At 39.1% G+C, this 16,948-nt stretch overlaps 2 protein-coding genes across 2 annotated transcripts in view; one reads left to right on the top strand and one right to left on the bottom strand.

The window, feature by feature from the left end:
* LOC126106814 (casein kinase II subunit beta) overlaps positions 1–1,370 on the bottom strand; it is a 35,399-nt gene extending 34,029 nt beyond the window's left edge. Inside the window, exon 1 of the mRNA XM_049913208.1 lies at positions 417–1,370. The gene's annotated coding sequence lies outside the window, so the exon portion shown is untranslated. The remainder of the gene's footprint in view (positions 1–416) is intronic.
* A 9,405-nt stretch (positions 1,371–10,775) lies between these two features.
* LOC126106725 (uncharacterized) lies at positions 10,776–11,315 on the top strand. Its single transcript, XM_049913105.1, has one exon. The coding sequence runs from the start codon at positions 10,776–10,778 to the stop codon at positions 11,313–11,315; it is 540 nt and encodes a 179-aa protein (XP_049769062.1).
* Positions 11,316–16,948: the final 5,633 nt, after the last annotated feature.

Below are 16,948 nucleotides of genomic sequence, written 5' to 3'. Positions count from 1 at the left end.
TCCACCCCATTCGCTTTATCAATTTGGCTTAATTGTTACAAACTTCGACTTGTTGAATTGCACATTATATCTTTCCATGCCACAAACTCATTTCCATCTATTTCATGTCAGAAAATAAATGGGAGACACCTAACATTTTTCAGGTACACGCCTACGTTCTGCACTTCATGGGCAGATTCCTTACCAGGATATTCCTATCTACTTAAGTAGATATTATATACTTTTTACAAAAGCGACATGTTAGTTCTGGCGATAATACGAAAGTAAAGTCAACTAATTAACACAACACATATCCACGAGATTCCATACAAACTAAAATTAATTTTGGACATTGCAGGAGAGAAAGTAAAACTTACATAATAATCTTATGTATGTCCACACACAATAATCGTTAGCTGAATAAAAAATGTACTTGCCTTCAACACTAACGCCCACAAAAATCTATACAACACACTTTCGCTTTCCCGGTGCACTAACCTATTGCAAACCAACAATTCACGTAATAACGAACAAAAGAATAGCGACGTGGTACAGCATCGTGTCAAGGATGACATTTGTCATTTAATTTTTGTAGCGGAAATAATAATTATTCACTTTTTTCCGTCACGAATTAATCCAGAATAATATTTGTACGACAAATAAAAACCTGATATCACATACTTAAATGTTCTGATATGAAATCATCGTGGTCTACTAGTCTAGTTGATGTCGCTTTTTTACCTTGACGGAAGAACTTTTACTTGAGTTGCAATTGCATTGCAACAAAAATGGTTGAGATATCGGAAAGTAGATTGAAGACGGTATTAACAGTGACATTCTTAACGGGCTTCATACTTGGATACAAAATGAAAGAATTTCGTTTATGGTGGCTACGAAGAAAACGAGACTTCCTAGCCAGTAAATTATCAGAAACACAGAAAAAAATCGATGTGATGTAGCGTGGGATTCGTTGTTAATTGTTATTACCCATTAATGTGTGTGTTGTAAAGTGGTATAGAAACATCAACGACTCTTCTGTGAAAGAAAGTCATTTGGTGCACGGTACATACAATGCAATTATTGGTGAAACACGTATTGTAGAACGTGTGGCGATTCCTATGAAGAAGTCTGCAGATTATAAACCAACTATCGTTCGTCAGTCACCAGTTTCATTTGCTTCCCCTTACAGCTGTGTAGATACTAACAAAAAAAGAACAGCCTTAGGTTTCAGTTTTTCGCACCATATGTAAAATGCTTGTGTGATAGACTTTCTGTGATAGAACTAAATTATCTGATAGAGAAACGCAGATGTTTGTGACATATTTAAGTAGAAAATACATATTTTTACATGCATCATTATTTGTAAACACACAAGTGTTTTTTTTACAATAAAATTATACTTTTCACTATTATTACGTTTAAGCTCAATTCTCAGTTACAGGCATGCCAACAAAGCATGTATTTATTTATTTATATTTTATTTATTTCGTGTTCCATAGATCCATATCGGAATGTCCCTGGATATAGAACGAGTCAAGGTTTTTACAGATTATTGTTTTGTGCACAGATACATTGATCTTATAATTAGATTAAAGAAACTGTGAAGTTTAGCATATACCATTACATATTACTTAAGATACAGGACATCTGAAAGAATATACAGTCATACATAAATTTGGGTATTGTTCTTAAGTTATACAGGCGTCATATACAGACATACATAAATTCGGGTATTGTATTAAGTTACACTGTACTTACAGAGTATGATTAATGAATTGTAGAGGTCACACAGTAAGGTTTAAGCACAAACAAGAGATTCTATGCGTTTTTGCTAAGAAATTCATCAATACTGTAACAAGATTCATCTAAATAGAACTGCATCAGATTTTCTTTAAACTTTGGCATGTTTCGAACCAGTTATTTATTGTGCGGTGGGAGGGCATTAAAAATCTTGGTGCCACTGTACAAAACCCCCTTCTCGACAGTGCTTTTCGTTTTTAGCTCATAATGGATATCCAGTTTCCTTTGGGTGTTAATAACTGTGGTATGAGCTCTTGATTTTGAATAAGTTGCTATTTTTTTAAACAAACCACATCAGGGAAAAAATATATTGGGCAGGTGTTGTAAGGATTTGTAAAGCTTTAAACAGATCCCTGCACGAGTGCCTAGGATGTACTCCACACATAATTCTTATTGCTCGCTTCTGTGCGTGGAACACTGTTTTTGCTATTGGTTGATTTCCCCAAAATATTATACCATAGCCCATAAGTTGGTGAAAATAGCCAAAATATGCAGTTTTTATTGTGCTCATTTCCCTAGTGTATGAAATTATTCTTAAGGCAAACATTGCTGAGCTTAGCCTTTTGCACAGATCTTGAATATCGTGGTGCCACTTCATTTTACTATCTATAAGCAGACCCAAGAACTTGGAGGACTCGACCTTCAAACTCTCATGCTCACCCATTTTTAGGTTCATTTCATTAGTAACATTTGTGTTAGAAGAGAAATGAATGTAGTTTGTCTTCTTTAGATTGACTGTAAGGCCATTGGTTTCAAACCAGTTTCTCAAATCTGCAAAAGCTTTATTTGCAGCCTCATTTGACACATTCCCTGAGAGATTATTAGCTGATAAATTGGTGTCGTCAGCAAACATGAGTATTTTCCCATATTCTGTACATAGTGCTAAGTCATTTATAAATATCAGAAAGAGCAGTGGGCCCAATACTGAGCCTTGGGGTACTCCTGCAGTAATGGAGCCCCATACTGAAGATATGATAGAAGGTTTTATACATGGAAGAACCCTGGAGATACTAAAAGGTATCAGATAGATTATATAATGGTAAGACAGAGATTTAGGAACCAGGTTTTAAATTGTAAGACTTTTCCAGGGGCAGATGTGGACTCTGACCACAATCTGTTGGTTATGACCTGTAGATTAAAACTGAAGAAACTGCAAAAAGGTGGGAATTTAAGGAGATGGGACATGGATAAACTGAAAGAACCAGAGGTTGTACAGAGTTTCAGGGAGAGCATAAGGGAACAATTGACAGGAATGGGGGAAAGAAATACTGTAGAAGAAGAATGGGTAGCTTTGAGGGATGAAGTAGAGAAGGCAGCAGAGGATCAAGTAGGTAAAAAAATGAGGACTGGTAGAAATCCTTGGGTAACAGAAGAAATATTGAATTTAACTGATGAAAGGAGAAAATATAAAAATGCAGTAAATGAAACAGGCAAAAAGGAATACTAATGTCTCAAAAATGAGATCGACAGGAAGTGCAAAATGGCTAAGCAGGGATGGCTAGTGGACAAATGTAAGGATGTAGAGGTTTATCTCACTAGGGGTAAGATAGATACTGCCTACAGGAAAATTAAAGAGACTTTTGGAGAAAAGAGAACCACTTGTATGAACATCAAGAGCTCTGATGGAAACCCAGTTCTAAGCAAAGAAGGGAAAGCAGAAAGGTGGAAGGAGTATATAGAGGGTCTATACAAGGGCGATGTACTTGAGGACAATATTATGGAAATGGAAGAGGATGTAGATGAAGATGAAATGGGAAATACGATACTGCGTGAAGAGTTTGACAGAGCACTGAAAGACCCGAGTCGAGACAAGGCCCCCGGAGTAGACAACATTCCATTGGAACTACTGACGGCCATTGGAGAGCCAGTCATGACAAAACTCTACCATCTGGTGAGGAAGATGTACGAGACAGGCAAAATACCCTCAGACTTCAAGAAGAATGTAATAATTCCAATCCCAAAGAAAGCAGGTGTTGACAGATGTGAAAATTACCGAACAATCAGTTTAATAAGCCACAGCTGCAAAATACTAACACGAATTCTTTACAGACGAATGGAAAAACTAGTAGAAGCCAACCTCGGGGAAGATCAGTTTGGATTCCGTAGAAATACTGGAACACGTGAGGCAATACTGACCTTACGACTTATCTTAGAAAAAAGATTAAGGAAAGGCAAACCTACGTTTCTAGCATTTGTAGACTTAGAGAAAGCTTTTGACAATGTTGACTGGAATACTCTCTTTCAAATTCTAAAGCTGGCAGGGGTAAAATACAGGGAGCGAAAGGCTATTTACAATTTGTACAGAAACCAGATGGCAGTTCTAAGAGTCGAGGGGCATGAAAGGGAATCAGTGGTTGGGGAGGGAGTGAGACAGGGCTGTAGCCTCTCCGCGATGTTATTCAATCTGTATATTGACCAAGCAGTAAAGGAAACAAAAGAAAAATTTGGAGTAGGTATTAAAATCCATGGAGAAGAAATAAAAACCTTGAGGTTTACCGATGACATTGTAATTCTGTCAGAGACAGCAAAGGACCCAGAAGAGCAGTTGAACGGAATGGACAGTGTCTTGAAAGGAGGATATAAGATGAACATCAACAAAAGCAAAACGAGGATAATGGAATGTAGTCGAATTAAGTCGGGTGATGCTGAGGGAATTAGATTAGGAAATGAGACACTTAAAAGTAGTAAAGGAGTTCTGCTATTTGGGGAGCAAAATAACTGATGATGGTCGAAGTAGAGAGGATATAAAATGTAGACTGGCATTGGCAAGGAAAGCGTTTCTGAAGAAGAGAAATTTGTTAACATCGAGTATAGATTTAAGTGTCAGGAAGTCATTTCTGAAAGTATTTGTATGGAGTGTAGCCATGTATGGAAGTGAAACATGGACGGTAAATAGTTTGTACAAGAAGAGAATAGAAGCTTTCGAAATGTGGTGCTACAGAAGAATGCTGAAGATTAGATGGGTAGATCACATGGGTAGATCACATAACTAATCCGGAAGTATTGAATAGGATTGGGGAGAAGAGAAGTTTGTGGCACAACTTGACCAGAAGAAGGGATCGGTTGGTAGGACATGTTCTGAGGCATCAAGGGATCACCAATGTAGTATTGGAGGGCAGTGTGGAGGGTAAAAATCGTAGGGGGAGACCAAGAGATGAATACACTAAGCAGATTCAGATGGATGTAGGTTGCAGTAGGTACTGGGAGATGAAGAAGCTTGCACAGGATAGAGTAGCATGGAGAGCTGCACCAAACCAGTCTCAGGACTGAAGACCACAACAACAACAACAACAACAACAAACAACAACTGAAGATATCTGGCCACCATGCAGTCCTTCCACGATTACTTTCTGCTTTCTATCACACAGATACGATTCATGCCACGTGCCTACGGTTCCACCCATTCCTAGGGTCTTGACTTTACTCAAGAGAATATGGTGACTTACACTGTCAAAAGCTTTTGACAGGTCGCAAAATATTCCAACCGTCATCATATTATTATTTATGGCTTCCATAACATTGTCAACAAAGGCATGTATTGCATCCACGGTTGATACCCCTTTCCAAAAGCCAAACTGGCTCCTGCTTAGGATGTTATATTTACTAAGATGCTCAACCATTCTGCTATGCATCAATTTCTCTAGCACCTTGAAGAAAACTGAGAGTAATGAAATTGGTCGATAGTTTGTAGCCTCAGCCTTTTCTCCCTTCTTATAAATTGGTCGTATAAGCCCATATTTTAGCCTGTCGGGAAAAACACCATCTTCCAATGACATATCACTAATATGGCAGAGGACTGTACTTATTTCTTTACAACAGTATTTCAGTAACTTGCTGGAAATGTTGTCAACTCCAGCAGAATTTTTACATTTTAAAGACATTATTATTTTTTCTAATTCTAACACTGTAGTTTTTCGAAGATGCATCTCATCTATGTTGCTAGTTAAGGTGTTATGCAAGTGTTCTTTAGCTTTCTTTACAGAACCCTGGCATCCCATTTGGTTGGTGACTGTTAGGAAATGATTGTTAAAGATATTAGCCACCATTTCGGGAGCATCCACCGAAAGGCTCCCAGTTCTTAAGGTAATCACTTCTTTGGCAGATTGGCTTTTCCCCGTCTCGCTTTTAACATATTTCCATATGGTTTTCATTTTGTTATTTGATTTGTCAATTTCCTTTTGTAGATACATACTTTTAGATTTCTGGATCACCTTCCTTAATATCTTAGAGTACACTTTATATTGCCCAATCACTGCAGTATTGTTAGACTGTCTGGTTCAGGCATACAATTCTCTTTTTGTTTTACATGAAATTTTGATGCCCTGGGTAATCCAAGGCTTAAATGCAGGATTACATTGATTTTCTGTGACTCTTTATTTGGAAACACCTCCTCAAAAAGATTTGATGTTAAATTAATAAATACATTAAATTTTGTGTTGACATCTGCTGAGTTGAATACTTCAGACCAGTCAACTTAACTGTAGCTTCTGCCTGTATGTCTCCATTGTCTCTTTACTTATTGGTCTCACATTTTTCCAGATAGCTCTTGGTTTTCTGTTAACATTTAAATGGTGGATTGTCAGAAGTATAGCATCATGGTCTGACAGCCTATTTAGGACTTGACTGACTGTCAAGCTACTGTGCCTAGACTTATCAACAAACACATTATCAATTAGAGTACTAGAGTGGTCAGTTACCCTAGTGGGAAATTCAACTACTGTAACAGCTCATTAGTTGCTCCAGCTCCATTCTGTCATAACTATCATTCAGGAAATTTACATTTAAGTCGCCTAGTATTATGACTGAAATGCTTTTTTCTGTACAATTTATCACAGATTGAAATTTCAGTTAACGTATTTTTGCCCCACTAGAACACAGTTTTCAGTTTTCACTCACCAGAAATTAAATGGAAGAATGGATGAAAGTTCTATGTCAGTTAAGCCGCTTGCACACGGGACGAGGCAGCTAACGTTGATGTGCACGCAAACGGGATACACCACGTCACGTGGCACAGCACAGCTGGCACACGGGATGAGCCGGTTAACGTGATCTCGAGCTCTCAGCACTATCCAGTGGCAGTTTTTGAATTTATTTAGTGCACGAGTTTTATGCCCAGCACACGTTTCACAAAGTGAATATGGATCAAACTCAATTAGCTGTGTTGGCTTTATTGGCTATTGTGGAAGATGAGCGGAGAAAACACTGCAGAAGTTTGTGGACATACAAGTGGAGTCGGCAGCACGATAATGGTAGAACAATAATTCATATGCTGCACAATGAACTGAGGTACATGCTAGTAGTAGTTGTTCAACAACACAAATTTGTCAGGCGTTCAAGATTTGTGTTGGAAACCGTTAAAATATAGTGTCAACCTTCAGTTTTTGCATAAATATTTTTTTTTAATTTGTATACAATTACTGCCCTAATGTAACTTATTTTCTCACGTAGATTACAAGACGCATAGTCTTTTCGGAACTTCACCAGAATGGATGAAGATGTGTTTTCGAAGTTACTGAGTATAATTGGCATCGATAAAACTGTTATCAGTAAGTATACTTTACATAAATCTTCGTTGATGATAAAAACATGCAGTGTGTAATGTTGTTTTGCTTATACCGGTGCTTATTTTATTGCAGACTGGCAGTCACTTTAAGATTTTTGGCGACTGGAGAAACGTTCCAGTCTCTGTGTTATGCAACAAGAATTGCGCCAAATACATTGTCAAAAATCATTCCAGATACACTGCAGGCAATTCTTAATAATTTGGAATACAAGTGCATAAAGGTAATGTGTACCTTTCACGTATTTGGTACTAATTGGCTACGGTAATCCTACTATCAAAATTTTGGCTGCATTAAGAAGAGTAATGCTTTAAGTACATAGTGCTGTCCGATTTTTGTTGTGATCATGCTTATTTATTTTGATCCTCTCTCAGTGCAGTAGTATATTAACCATGATATAGGGCTAATGAAAGTAAATAGCTCATATGTACATACACACAGAATATGTAATTATGTCTTTATGAGGGTAGGACAGCTGATCAGCAGTGACCTTACTGAAGAAATTATCCCAGCATTTCCCTTAAATGATTTAATCAAACCCAAATCAGGATAGCTGGACAGAGCAAACAAACTCCATCCTCCCCCATACGAGATCTGTGTGTTAACAACTGCACTGCATCACTAGGTTGGTCCCTGTCATACAATGTTGTTTCAATAATTCACACTTTTTATCAGATAACTTATACAATAATATGAAACATAGTTTATCACTCCACAAACTATGGAGGCTAAGGCCTAGATGAGGGCCAGCGGAGTCTTGGCATGGCCCTGTTCTACTCACTATGAACACCAGCTAATAACTCATCACCAAACACATGCACTCCCTCCAGTTTGTTCAAAAAAGTGGTTCCATGCCCATAGACATCACCTACACCTCTTCATGTCCACCTGTAAAACTAAGTCAGCATCCCAGCATGATGAACGACATGTTGAGCTCAGGAGAAAGTCATTACTATCATACACTTTAGGTCTAGGTAGATGATTTCTCTGTGAGAGTAGAACATTGTGATCACTTAATGCAATAGGAGTTGTAATTGTCCCCTTTCATTATTAACTGTTACTATACGGTAATTGTTAATAGTGCAGTATGCGTTATTCCTGAAGTACATTTTAGCTGCCTCTTCTGAAAGATGTATTTTAGAAATCTTTTTCATCTCCTTGTGCAATGTACTGTACAATTTCATTCCCTGATAAAATTGCTTTGAGGTTTTTTGTTTTTCCTGCAACTTCACCATACCAGAGAAAACTGATTCATAAAATTTGCCAGTTCCTGGGGATTTTCTGTTTACTCCCATCATAAATTTGTATGTTATATCCAGGTATGACTTTTTAGTTTTATGTTTTCACACATCCCACTCAGATTTTTATTTTCTGCATTGTATATTATTTTGTAACTCTGGTTTTCTGTTCACCAAGCAGTACCAGTATCTGCAGTTTGAACCTATGATAGTTAGCTAGGGAATGGCAAAAATTAGATTCAACAAGGTGCATATGCATTGTTTTCCATATACACTTGATTGCTAAGTTTGAATTACCAATGCCCAAGAGAAAGTATGTATTTGAAGTTATGACAAGATCCTTTTGTAGGCTGGCAGTTTTGCCAGCTTTACGGAGCCTGTCTTTGGTTAATTAGTTGACAGTTATAATCTGAGGTGCCAAAATCTTTCCTAAAACCTGTACAGTTTTGCCCGAAGTACATGGTCTTAAACAGTGCTAGGCTTTTAGATACCCTAGTTGCAGTGTTCACCATTTGTGCCACAAGTGTTCACAATGTTCAGGAAGTATTCACTAATTTCACCATGAACACTAATTCTAATATTCATGACTTGTGTACATAAATTGTTGTTCTTTGGGACTGAGCCTCTTCCCATGCCTTAAGATATTGGAGAAAGTGTCCACATTACAGCGAGCGAGCAGTACGTGCACAGACTGATTAACTTCACTTGGTTATCTAGCTTGGTTAGTTCAAAGGATACTGATTCGACAGTTTATCTGCACTATATGCAATCAGCTTTAAAATGTGTGCCATGTCTCTTCCCCCCTCCCCCTGTAAGGCAGCTAGATCTACAGTAACAACTTCCACATTTGTATGCTGACAGCACTACATGCTGTATTTGTGTCCATTTCAGTGGTCTCTAATGCGTACTACTTACAAGCTGTGCAAGGACTGTAGATCAGTGTGAAGCAGGTGTACTTATTAGTGATAGACTTCACATTTTGGAGAAGTATAGTAGCTATAAAGTGAATGACTTTAATGAAAGGGAACATCATGTGTTTTGGTGCTGCATGTTACAACTGTTTTCAGTAGACTGAATCACTTTATCTGGTGTTGAGAACTGTGTTTCTTTTTTGAGTGATTTAAAACTTTACAGTCTGCAAAAGGCTATATACAATTTGTACAGAAACCAGATGGCAATTATAAGAGTCGAGGGACATGAAAGGGAAGCAGTGGTTGGGAAGGGAGTAAGACAGGGTTGTAGCCTCTCCCCGATGTTATTCAATCTGTATATTGAGCAAGCAGTAAAGGAAACAAAAGAAAAATTTGGAGTAGGTATTAAAATCCATGGAGAAGAAATAAAAACTTTGAGGTTCGCCGATGACATTGTAATTCTGTCAGAGACAGCAAAGGACTTGGAAGAGCAGTTGAACGGAATGGATGGTGTCTTGAAGGGAGGATATAAGATGAACATCAACAAAAGCAAAATGAGGATAATGGAATGTAGTCGAATTAAGTCGGGTGATGCTGAGGGAATTAGATTAGAAAATGAGACACTTAAAGTAGTAAAGGAGTTTTGCTATTTGGGGAGCAAAATAACTGATGATGGTCGAAGTAGAGAGGATATTAAATGTAGACTGGCAATGGCAAGGAAGGCATTTCTGAGGAAGAGAAATTTGTTAACATCGAGTATAGATTTAAGTGTCAGGAAGTCATTTCTGAAAGTATTTGTATGGAGTGTAGCCATGTATGGAAGTGAAACATGGACAATAAATAGTTTGGACAAGAAGAGAATAGAAGCTTTTGAAATGTGGTGCTACAGAAGAATGCTGAAGATTAGATGGGTAGATCACGTAACTAATGAGGAAGTATTGAATAGGATTGGGGAGAAGAGAAGTTTGTGGCACAACTTGACCAGAAGAAGGGATCGGTTGGTAGGACATGTTCTGAGGCATCAAGGGATCACAAATTTAGTATTGGAGGGCAGCGTGGAGGGTAAAAATCGTAGGGGGAGACCAAGAGATGAATACACTAAGCAGATTCAGAAGGATGTAGGTTGCAGTAGGTACTGGGAGATGAAGAAGCTTGCACAGGATAGAGTAGCATGGAGAGCTGCATCAAACCAGTCTCAGGACTGAAGACCACAACAACAACAACAGTCTGCATTACCTATCTGGATTCTAAGGTAGGGCTTTACAAGATGTCCACTAATGATATTAATGTGCAATGGAAATATATTGTTTCAGATTCCAAACACGGCTAACGAGTGGAAGCAAGTAGCACACTCATTCAGTTTGCTGTGGCAATTCCCCCATTGCATAGATGCAGTTGATGGTAAAAAGGTAACCTTCCGGGCACTGAGAGCAGCAGACGCCTACTTCAGAGACTACAAAGGCCACAACAGTATTGTGCTCCTGGTGGTTGTTGATGCCCATTATAGGTTCTTATATACAAACATTGGTGCCAATGGTAGAGTTAATGATGGAGCAATTTTTAACCAAAGCAAACTATCAGAGGCCTTAGAGAGCAACAACATGAATTTGCCGCCTCCTGAGAAAGTGGAGTGTTTCGATGGGCCTGACCTGCCATATGTATTTGTGGCAGACGATGCCTTTGCTCTCAAACCATATATGATGAAACCCTATCCAGAGAGAGAGTTGTCAAAAGAACAGAAGGTTTTTCATTATAGATTAAGCAGAGCCCGGAAAGTAGTGGAGAATGCTTTCGGCATAATTAAAACAAATTTGGAGTTCTGCTAAACCCAATTCGTTTATCTCCAAATAAGGTTGATACAATCATCAGAACTTGCTGTGTTTTGCACAATTTTATTCTGGAGCAAAATCCCATATGGTATGTGCCAGGAGACATACATAACATATCTATGGACTCAACGATGGAAGGAATTCCAAGACAACGTTGAAGGCATGCAGCTGCATTGAAAGCCAGAGTTGACTTCAAGATGTATTTCAACTCCATAGGTACTGTCCCATGGCAAGAAGAGGCTGTTGATGCTGGGAGGTGGTGATGAAAGTAGAGCTTTGACAACAGTACACATTTATATGTCATTAATTTTTATGTACTTTATATCCGTTATGTAAGAACAATTTTTTTGTGAATGTATGCTTTCCCGGCGTATACAGCTGGCGAAGAGTTCTCGGGCTTCCAGCCGGGTGGCGGTGTCTTCAAACTGCGACGTTTCGACGAGTGACATACTCATCATCTTCTGGTGAAGTGCCGAGACTTTGCGGATGCCGGTCCCTTTATACCTGCGGTGTGCCCCCCACCACCTGGCCGTGGGAGGCTGGGTCCAGAGGAGCCGGCGGGCGAGGTGGAAGGGGAAGCGGGTTCGCCGTTCGTGTCTCCGTCAGAGCATTGTGATCGCGTCTCGTGAGCTGGACGGTTCTTGTTGCGTTCCTGGCGTATTGCGGCTAATACTGGATTCCAGGCCGCGCTCAGTTGATAGCCTTCGTCCCTGTTCACAAGATTCTCGTGGACCCGTATTTCTATTGATTCTTTAATGACGCTATCCCAATAGCTCCCGGCTCGGCACAGCACCCTGGTGTTTTCGAAGTCAAAGGTGTGGTTTTCTTTGATGCTATGTTCCGCTATAGCAGATTTCTCTATCTGTCCCAGTCGAACATGCCTGATGTGTTCTTCGCACCTTTTAGAGATGCAGCGCTGCGTTTGACCAATGTACTGCACACCACATTCACAGGCAATGTTGTATATACCAGGTGTGTTTAGTTTGAGTGGGTCTTTTTAGCTGAGCCCAGCAGCTCTTTCGTCTTCGGCGGTGGTCGGAAGACGGTATTTATGTTAGATTTTCTTAATAGCCTCCCGATTTTGGCCGATGTGGGCCCCAAATATGGGAGAAAGGCGAGTCTCTTGCTAACTTCCTCTTCCTCTTCCTCTTCCTGAAATTTGTCAGCCTGTCTCCTCTTGAAGGCCCTGTCAATCTGTGTTTCACTGTACCCGTTTTTCCGAAATGGAAAAACGGGTACAGTGAAACACAGATTGACAGGGCCTTCAAGAGGAGACAGGCTGACAAATTGGCCGAAATGGAAAAACGGGTACAGTGAAACACAGATTGACAGGGCCTTCAAGAGGAGACAGGCTGACAAATTTCAGGAAGAGGAAGAGGAAGTTAGCAAGAGACTCGCCTTTCTCCCATATTTGGGGCCCACATCGGCCAAAATCAGAAGGCTATTAAGAAAATCTAACATAAATACCGTCTTCCGACCACCGCCGAAGACGAAAGAGCTGCTGGGCTCAGCTAAAGACCCACTCAAACTAAACACACCTGGTATATACAACATTGCCTGTGAATGTGGTGTGCAGTACATTGGTCAAACGCAGCGCTGCATCTCTAAAAGGTGCGAAGAACACATCAGGCATGTTCGACTGGGACAGATAGAGAAATCTGCTATAGCGGAACATAGCATCAAAGAAAACCACACCTTTGACTTCAAAAACACCAGGGTGCTGTGCCGAGCCGGGAGCTATTGGGATAGCGTCATTAAAGAATCAATAGAAATACGGGTCCACGAGAATCTTGTGAACAGGGACGAAGGCTATCAACTGAGCGCGGCCTGGAATCCAGCATTAGCCGCAATACGCCAGGAACGCAACAAGAACCGTCCAGCTCACGAGACGCGATCACAATGCTCTGACGGAGACACGAACGGCGCACCCGCTTCCCCCTCCACCTCGCCCGCCGGCTCCCCTGGACCCAGCCTCCCGCGGCCAGGTGGTGGGGGGCACACCGCAGGTATAAAGGGACCGGCATCCGCAAAGTCTCGGCACTTCGCCAGAAGATGATGAGTATGTCACTCGTCGAAACGTCGCAGTTTGAAGACACCGCCACCCGGCTGGAAGCCCGAGAACTCTTCGCCAACAATTTTTTTTTTTTAAATCATCAAATATTTCTGTTATGCAATCTGTACTCAACATCTATTGTGTAAAGAAGTTGTAATCCAAAACTTAGTGTACTTTCCTGTACTTAATAAATGTTATTTTGTGGGCACCAGTGCCCAGTTGAGTAAAAATTTTAGTTTTCCATAACAATAAAGACTTACAGCAATTACTATGAAGTTGTGCTTATTGTCCACAATTATACAGAAGAGTAAATATAATTAACTGTTACATCATAGTTGGTGGTATTTCAATATTTATTCAGTCTCTAATAGCAATGATTTAAGGCACATAGTTACTGAATCCAACATTTGTTTGTTCCTTACCATAACATTCCCGAAAATATTACGAAATGCTAAAGTGATCTATTTCATGAAATAGATTGGAGAAATATGAGCTCATGAACTGTGTTCTGTTAGAACCAAACAGGATAAATACTCCTGCTGCTATTTTCTAAGATTTTGGTAGTACTTTTCCGTCTTATTCCTGACCCACACAAATAATTTACCAAAAACATTGAATTACTCTCCAAAAACTGTTGAACTATGGTATGCAGATACCAGTTAACAATAATGTGCATATTAATAACTTAATTTTACCAGTTTACTGAGTTCAGCCACATTAAATCAGTAAGTTTTCATGGAATAATGTTTTGGGGTCACTCTCGGCTCAAAAATGTGCTGTAAGAGTAATACCTGGTGCATCAATTATGATCTTGTAGGCATTAAGGAGTGGGGCTGACTAATGCTGCATAGTATATTCCCTTGAGAAATTTATTGAAAGCTACTGCAGTTCAAAAGAAACAACAATGTACAAAATTACAGTACCAGATGAGAAACTGACATTCATCAATCAATATTAAGGTTGTCTTTAGAACAAAGAAGTGTTGCATAATGCTGCGACAAAAATTAATAACTTACCCAGTAATTAGTTAGGTATGTTATGTGATCTGCCCATTTAATCATCAGCATTCTTCTGTAGCACCACATTTCGAAAGCTTCTATTCTTGTCTCTACTATTTATCGCCCACGTTTCACTTCCATAAATGGCTACACACCATAAAAATACTTTCAGAAACGACTTCCTGACACTTAAATCAATACTCGTGTTAACAAATTTCTCTTCTTCAGAAACGCTTTCCTTGCCATTGCCAGTCTACATTTTATATCCTGTCTACTTCGACCATCAGCTATTTTGCTCCCCACATAGCAGATCTCATTTACTACTTTAACTGTCTCATTTCCTAATCTAATTCCCTCAGCATCACCCAAGTTAATTCGACTACATTCCATTATCCTCATTTTGCTTTTGTTGATGTTCATCTTATACCCTCCTTTCAAGACACTGTCCATTCCGTTCAACTGCTCTTCCAAGTCCTTTGCTGTCTCTGACAGAATTACGTCACCAGCGAACCTCAAAGTTTTTATTTCTTCTCCATGGATTTTAATACCTACTTCGAACTTTTCTTTTGTTTCCTTTATTGCTTGCTCAATATACAGATTAAATAACATCGGGGATAGGCTACAATCCTGTCTAATTCCCTTCCCAACCACTTTTCACATAACTAATGAGGAGGTATTGAATAGAATTGGGGAGAAGAGGAGCTTGTGGCACAACTTGACTAGAAGAAGGGATCAGTTGGTAGGACATGTTCTGGGACATCGAGGGATCACCAATTTAGTATTGGAGAGCAGTGTGGAAGGTAAGAATTGTAGAGGGAGACCAAGAGATGAATACACTAACCAGATTCAGAAGGATGTAGGCTGCAGTAGGTACTGGGAGATGAAGCAGCTTGAACAGGATAGAGTAGCATGGAGAGCTGCATCAAACCAGTCTCAGGACTGAAGACCACAACAACAACCCAGTAGGCCTAATATAAAATGTCAGACAGCAAATTACAATTTTAAAGCAAATTTAAGTTTCTCTTTCACAACTCCTATTCTCTAGAAGAATTTCTATTACTGTAATTTGTAAAATGTGGTGGGCAGGAATTACCTTTTGTTTTAAACAGTCTTTATAAACGTCCAGCATATTGTCATATTTCAAAACTAACTTAAATGTTTATGTAAAAATCACTTTTTCTACATCACTACAATATTTATATCTAAAAACAAAGATGATGTGACTTACCAAACGAAAGTGCTGGCACGTCGATACACACAAAATTCTAGCTTTCGCAACCAACAATTGCCTCATCAGGAAAGAGGGAAGGAGAGGGAAAGACGAAAGGACTTGGGTTTTAAGGGAGAGGGTAAGAAGTCATTCCAATCCCGGGAGCGGAAAGACTTACATTAGGGGGGAAAAAAGGACGCGCGCGCACACACACACACACACACACACACATATATATATATATATATATATATATATATATATATATATATATATATATCCACACATATACAGACACAAGAAGACAAATACAGAGGCAAAGAAATCCTTTCGTCTTTCCCTCTCCTTCCCTCTTTCCTGAAGAGGCAACCGTTGGTTGCAAAAGCTAGAATTTTGTGTGTATGCTTGTGTGTCTATCGACGTGCCAGCACTTTCGTTTGGTAAGTCACATCATCTTTGTTTTTAGATATATTTTTCCCACGTGGAATGTTTCCCTCTATTATATTCACTACAATATTTCGTGCATGTGATCCGCGGAACATGAAACCAACCGGTATCTGTTGTGTGTTAAAGTTACACCTACATTTGGAATATTAAAATAACAGCTCAGTAGTGTTAACTTTCCTTGGCTATATGGAGGTGTTGCCTAACAGTCCCTATGACAGTTTTCACTATTCTTTGTGAGAATGACTAAGGTGAACTTGAAGCCTATTATAGGCCTAAAATTTTTCTGTCACTATTTACTTTATTAAGTTTATCATTGGTTTGGTATGTATTGCGTTAGCAATTATTTACTGTTCCATTATTAATCGTTTGTTCTTGCTGCTGGTTATGAAGATGACTAAACCTCAAGGTAGGACACTGCCTCTAAGTACTGATGATACTCATGTACAAAATGAGTAACACAAAATACTGAGGCTGAAGTCTACAGTAATCACCTATGACCTTAAAAAAAAAAATCTGTGCTGAGAATGTTGATTTGAAATGTGTAACAACTACTCACACTGCCATTCCCAAATGATAACTAAAATATTAACCTACTTCTCTTTCAAAATTCTTCACTAAAAATGGGAGTAGTTGTGTAAGTACACACAAATTGTGGAGTCATACTTACACTTCTAGACTGATTTACTTTTCTAAACACACTGCCAGCAGTGTGTCTTCAGTGTACACATGAATTGTGCAACTACTTTTACAACTTTCACTAATGAGATTTTAAAAGTTTGGTCCCATAGTTATTGTACAAAAATATTATAGCATTTAATTTAGCATGTATCACTTTCACTTTTATGATGCAACTCACACCAACAATGGAAAAATACAAGAAAATATGACTAATACTATCCACACTTTACCATCATTCTTCATA

This window comes from Schistocerca cancellata, chromosome 10, assembly GCF_023864275.1.
Source record: "Schistocerca cancellata isolate TAMUIC-IGC-003103 chromosome 10, iqSchCanc2.1, whole genome shotgun sequence".
In the NCBI taxonomy this organism is placed as follows: Eukaryota; Metazoa; Arthropoda; class Insecta; order Orthoptera; family Acrididae; genus Schistocerca; species Schistocerca cancellata.
Note: the sequence above shows the minus strand (reverse complement) of the source record. Positions and strands in the feature narration are given on the sequence as shown.